At 34.2% G+C, this 6,000-nt stretch overlaps 1 protein-coding gene across 1 annotated transcript; it reads left to right on the top strand.

The window, feature by feature from the left end:
- Positions 1–376: 376 nt before the first annotated feature.
- On the top strand, positions 377–3,783 carry LOC136232912 (probable pectinesterase/pectinesterase inhibitor 51). Its single transcript, XM_066022391.1, has 2 exons — positions 377–1,407; positions 2,741–3,783. Exons 1-2 carry the CDS (start codon positions 462–464, stop codon positions 3,418–3,420), a joined length of 1,626 nt encoding a protein of 541 aa, XP_065878463.1. The 5' UTR covers positions 377–461; the 3' UTR covers positions 3,421–3,783.
- Positions 3,784–6,000: the final 2,217 nt, after the last annotated feature.

The raw sequence follows: 6,000 nt of genomic DNA, 5'->3' as shown, positions 1-6,000 counted from the left end.
TTGTTTATGTATACAATTAAAGAGTTATTTGAGAGCAAACTTCATAAATATAATTGACTATTTACTCACAAACAATTCATGATTAGATAATTTTCTTAATGAACTAAGTCCAAAGAGGATTTTGGGCTCGAAACAAGCTCGATGCTCGAGTCAAGCTCGTTGAGCAAACCAAAACTCGGCTCGAGCTCGGCTCGTTAATTTTATAGCAAGCTCGGCTCGTTAGAGATAATATTGTATCATTTAGGGCCTTAATGCGGAATTAAACTTTTTAAAAAATTGAGTTTGGTATATTTTAAACTTATCCTGTAATATATTTGCATCCATTGATATTGATATATTGTTGGTCAAATCTTGAAATACTGTTACTATTCCCTCGCCGTCTAATCATATGTCTGAATCTGTTAATCTCTGTTTAAATATGTCTCTCTACAGTAAAATAAGTTATTTCAGAATCCATTTTAATGGCGTCTCTAATTCCGTTTCTCTTTCTCATTATTCCCTTTTTTACCCTCATTACAACGTCAGTTAACGCCCTCCCCCCAGCCGGCGCACCTACCTCCTCCCCCTCCGCTTCTTCTCCGGCAGCCTCCGCTGCCCCACCTGAAATTCAAAAGATCTGCAACATCACAAAATTCCCTGAAGTTTGCAAATCATTCTTAGGAAAATCCCCCGCCGCTCCTCTCGACTTCGTAAAAAACGCCATTACCGTCTCCGTCACTAATACTCTTTCCGCTCAAGAAATGGTGACCAAAGCTTTGACCGGCGCCGGAAAAAATCTAAACCTAAGTCAATATTCCAGTAATTGCTTAGAAGAATTAAGCAATTCAATGTTCCGTCTCCAATCTTCGATCACCGCTTTGCCTTCGAAATCTAAAGATGCTAGAGCTTGGATGAGTGCGGCTCTGGTTTATCAAAACGATTGCCTGAGCAATTTTAAGAAGGTAAACGACACCGTTGAGATTCACAGTCTGTTATCACTTCTTGATTTGTTGACCAGGATGACTAGCAATGCTTTGAGCTTGGTTAGGGCTTTGGATTTGTTCGGATCCGATGTAGGAAAATGGGCTGCTCCGAAGACTGAAAGGGATGGGTTTTTTGAACCGATTAAAAGTAAGGAAATGGAATTTCCGACTAGGTTTCCGGCAAATTTGAAGATAGATGCGACGGTGAGTAAGGATGGGAAGGGGTATAAGACGGTCGGAGAAGGTGTGGATGCGGCGCCGAGTAATTTGACGGGTAAAAAGTTTGTGATTAATGTAAAGGAAGGAATCTATGATGAGATTGTTAGGATTCCGTTGGAGAAGAAGAATATTGTGCTGATCGGAGATGGGATTGGGAAGACGATTATTACTGGGAAGAAAACTGTTGGTCCCGTGGGAGTTTTCACCTACGACACCGCTACTTTTGGTAAGTTATTCCGATCTGATGAGAAATTACTTTTACGGTGCGTTTGGTATTCTATTGGGATAGAGATAATGATAAAGGTTGGGATATAAACAAGGATAAATAGTTGGGATAAGGATAAAAATATAATTCGAGAATTATTATTCAATGTTTGGTACGTGAGATATGAATAGAGATAAAATAATACATTTTACTATTTTAACCTTATTAAAATCGCAGGAGCTTATCCCACCTCCTTATACCACCCCCCTCCTGAGTATAGGATTTGAGGGATAAGAGACTTATCCCCCATCTGTCTCACTCTTCTATCTCACAAATAAACACGGGATAACTTATCTCGTGTTTTTTATCCCTATCTCATCTCCTGTATCCCTCTTAACAAACACCCCGTTAAAATAATATTAAAATCGTTTTGAATATCACTCTATGGACCTGATTGATAAAAAGAAAAAAAAAATATGTATACGTATGTCTATTTAAAATTAAGAGAGCATAATATAATTTTTCTTACATTTCAAACCGGTTTTTTAACACCATTTCCATACGTTTTCTAATACTATATTAAACAAAGGAAGATTAAATTAAAAAGAAAGAAAAACTCTCAACTCATCCTACCCCAATGTGATTCGAATTCATGACCTTTAGAGTCATAGGTAAACAGGCTTGTATCTTGAAAGTGAATTAGATTTTCAAATTTTTTAAGATTAGCACTACGGTCTCTAACATCTGCTCAAGTAGAATTTGGATTCCTCTTATAATTGAAATCGAATTCGGTTTGGCTATTTTATATTCTCAATTCGGTTTTTATCAGTATTTTCTTCGGATATTTTAGATTTTACTTATCGGTTATGTTTTGGTTTTGTTTTAATAAAAAGATCGGTTTAAACCGCTATATTATACTAAAACATTTTGTTTATACGTGAATATATATATATATATATATATACTCAAATTGATGGATAACTGAAATTAAAAGTATAATAGGGATAAGCGTAAAATTTAGTCCTAATGTTTCAAGCAAAATGCAGATTTAACCGTAACATATGAAATAAAATAAATTTAACTCTAACGTTTTCAAGTAATAAGATCAATTTTTTAACACTGTGCTATCGAAAATTTGAAAAGACTGATTTGAGTGTTATTTAACTGTCACATTAGACCTTCCAAACAAGTTTGTTAATGGATTGAAGTAGTTTCCTAATTTTTTTTTTTGTTTTGTAACTATATTAATAGTGCAGTAAATATTTTAGAAAGTATGTAACGGATTTAGTTTTTAGCATTTTAACTGATTATTTTTAATTGCTATAAAAAAATACTAATTGTTTTTGTTTTGCAGCTGTTATGGGGGATGGATTCATGGCTAAAGATATAACATTCAAGAACGAAGCAGGAATACCAAGTAAACAAGCAGTAGCTTTTCGATCAGACAGCGATAAATCCTACGTCGAAAACTGCGAATTCTTCGGACACCAAGACACATTATACATCCACGGACTCCGCCAATTCTATAAATCATGCAAAATCGAAGGCAACGTTGATTTCATATTCGGAAACGGAGCCGCCTACTTCAAAGACTGCGAAATCTTCATAAACCCTAGGTTAGAAACACCCGAAAAGGGAGAATCGAATGCAGTAACCGCACAAGGAAGGACAGATTCTGGACAATCAACCGGATACGTGTTCGATAATTGCTCAATTACCGGCACACCGGAGTATATGAAACTTATTAAGAGCAATCCAAAAGTGCACAAAAATTATCTAGGAAGGCCTTGGAAGGAGTTTGCAAAAACAGTTTATATACATAGTTTTATGGATTCTCTTATAAATCCAGGTGGATGGTTAGAATGGGAAGGAAATCAGTCATTGAGTACACTTTATTATGGAGAATTTGAGAATAGAGGACCTGGATCTGATTTGAAAGGAAGAGTACCATGGAGTAGTAAAATTCTTCCTCAACATGTTCTTACTTTTTCAGTTCAGAATTTCATGCAAGGAGATGAGTGGCTTCCTAAATAATCTTAGTTAATTGTGTACGTTAGATGTACGGAGAGCTTCTACAGTACTCGGGGAGAAATACACTGTTGGAATATAAACCGAAAAAGCACCAAAATTACCGAACAAAATAACGGATAGAGTCGTGGACTATGTCGCTTTTTTAAAACGTTTGCGGAACTGCCAGAAAGTGCAAGCAGATCAATTTTCGACCACCTCCAGGATAAAACAGCCCACTCGTAATACGAGTTTTTATTGCACAGTTGGAGCCCGGCTTGTCTACACTCTAGTTGCTCAGTTCGAAATTAATTCAGATGAAAGTGTTTTTTTGCTGTGTTAAATATTAATTCTGAAATTAATAAAATTAGAATAAAAAATATTATTATTATTTCAACCCGTCCCGGATTGGATAGACGGCGGCGGCGGCACGTGTGTGTGGTGGTCAAACATCAAGTAAATCATCACCCTTTCACAAAAGTGGGGTACCCTTAGGGTACATCCAGGTGTGCAAGAACTTTCTTTATAAATATCACCACAAAATGATTTCTAAGCAATGTGTGATGCTTTCCTCTTTTTTAAAACAAATATTTGGGCTTTTTTCATAAATTCAAATCGAGCCGACCTAGCCCAACAACCCCCACTAGAATGTTAAAAAATTTACTGAGCAGATTATACTAGAGTGGCTCGTAATCTTGAACTCTATATCTGACATTGTACTATGTCGTAACCTTTTCAGAGTGTAGTTCTAGTAATCTGTGCGTTTATGGCCATGCACGTCAATCCCGACATAATGAATGCTCTATATATACTATGAAAAATGGTTGTTGTTAAGAAATAAATTTGTATAATTGTAATATTATTGATTGATCGGGTACATGTATTGCACCAGAAGTATTGTAGAATTTCATATTTTTTAATTGATGAAGAAATGTAGAGATAATTGGGAAAGGGGACACTCTTAGTGTAATACCCCAAATTATATATATTAAGCTATTTGCTTAATTGAATTAATTAGAAGGAGTTAAAGTTAAAATATAATTACTTTTGAGAAATTTTTTAAAAGATATTATAAATGTAGGGACTAATATATAAATTGACCAAAAATATCAAATAAGAACACTGCATATACGTGCAGTCTTCTTCTTCCTCATACAGTACATTGAAACTTTGTTCCATTCCTCCTTCTCTAACCTCAATCTTCCTCATTTCTTCACCGTTTTTGGCGTTCTTTATACCGAAACGAAGCTCTCAACTCCAGCTACAAGTGCATGTAAGTTTTATAGTAAGATTTTGAGTTTTTAAAAATCGTTTAGAGAGAGAAAATTCGTCACTTTTGCTATTCTCTCTATTTCTCGGTCCTATGTTCATTATTTTGCAATTCTAACACCAAAAATGGAATCAGAGGGTCGATTTACCTATGGATACACTAGATTTTGATGCATACAAGGAGTTTTGAGGGGTAATCGGAGCTACACCGGAAAAAGTAAGAAATCTAACCAAAGTTTAATTTTCCGGTCGATTTTTTGTGTTTTGAGAGTGATTCTAGACTCCTGAAATCATAAAGAACAAAGTGGTATAATTAGTTTCTCAAAACAATCAACTTTAATCTTTCCGATAGGCGGATCCCGAACACCGGTGATATTTTCCGGTGACATACGAAATAAGTGCAGAAAAATTATTTGGTTAACTTCAGAATGTTCTAAATATTATACATTAATTCTTGGACTTTGGCCAAATTCCTGACCGTTTAGTCTCTATAAATTACGAAAGTATATAGTTGGATGAAATTAAAGAAAATAAATTAAGTTGGGTTAAAAATAATTTTTGGATCCTTATTTAAATAAATATTCAGAATATATAATGTTAAAAATAAAGGTTGAAGGGAGATTGGACTAAGCATAATTAATTAATTATGCTCTTAAGATTATTGGTTAGTTAATTTGGTTGATATAGATATTATGAAAATGGATTATAAATATATATGTTTATATGTTGTTTGATGATGTGTAATTTTGGGAGTAAAGTATTGGAATTACTGACAGTTATGAAACTGTTGGATGATTGATATCCAACCGGGTTGATAAATTGTAGTCTATGGAGTCCTGGTTTGGACTTTGAATATTTTTTAATATAAAAGTGTATTTTATTGCAGGGTTGACCCTAGTTATTACTAGAAGGATGTTCGTTTTATAGGGGAGACTCTGCCGAATTTTCGGTCGACAGTCTGTAAAACGAGACAAAATAAATTTTAATATTTCTCTAAACATATATAAATTCTAAAAATAATATTATCTCTTTTAGATACTCAACTGGTAGGAGGAGCAACAGTACCTGAAAATTAGGACAGTCGGCTAGGAGCAATTTGTGAGTTAATTATATGTTATGAATTTTTAATTTAGCATTTGCATTCATAATAAATGATTTCATGATATTTCAAGTAAAGTATTATTTTTACTTATAAAAGTGTCTTATTGTTTATAATAATTTATACGTAATTATTTGTGGATAAATACGTGTTATGGACATGCTTCCTGGTGATCGGCATCAGGACATTGTGCGCACAGGTACTATCGGGTTATTGGATATTGATGATACTAATATTGT

The sequence above is a fragment of the Euphorbia lathyris genome, chromosome 6, assembly GCF_963576675.1.
Source record: "Euphorbia lathyris chromosome 6, ddEupLath1.1, whole genome shotgun sequence".
NCBI classification, from domain to species: domain Eukaryota; kingdom Viridiplantae; phylum Streptophyta; class Magnoliopsida; order Malpighiales; family Euphorbiaceae; genus Euphorbia; species Euphorbia lathyris.
Note: the sequence above shows the minus strand (reverse complement) of the source record. Positions and strands in the feature narration are given on the sequence as shown.

What these genes read in the sequence shown, in the direction of transcription:
- LOC136232912 (XM_066022391.1), top strand. Translation starts at nt 462, where the DNA reads ATGGCGTCTCTAATTCCGTTTCTCTTTCTCATTATTCCCTTTTTTACC. An exon ending in CTACGACACCGCTACTTTTG is followed by an intron (nt 1,408 to 2,740) that starts GTAAGTTATTCC and finishes TTTGTTTTGCAG; the next exon opens with CTGTTATGGGGGATGGATTC.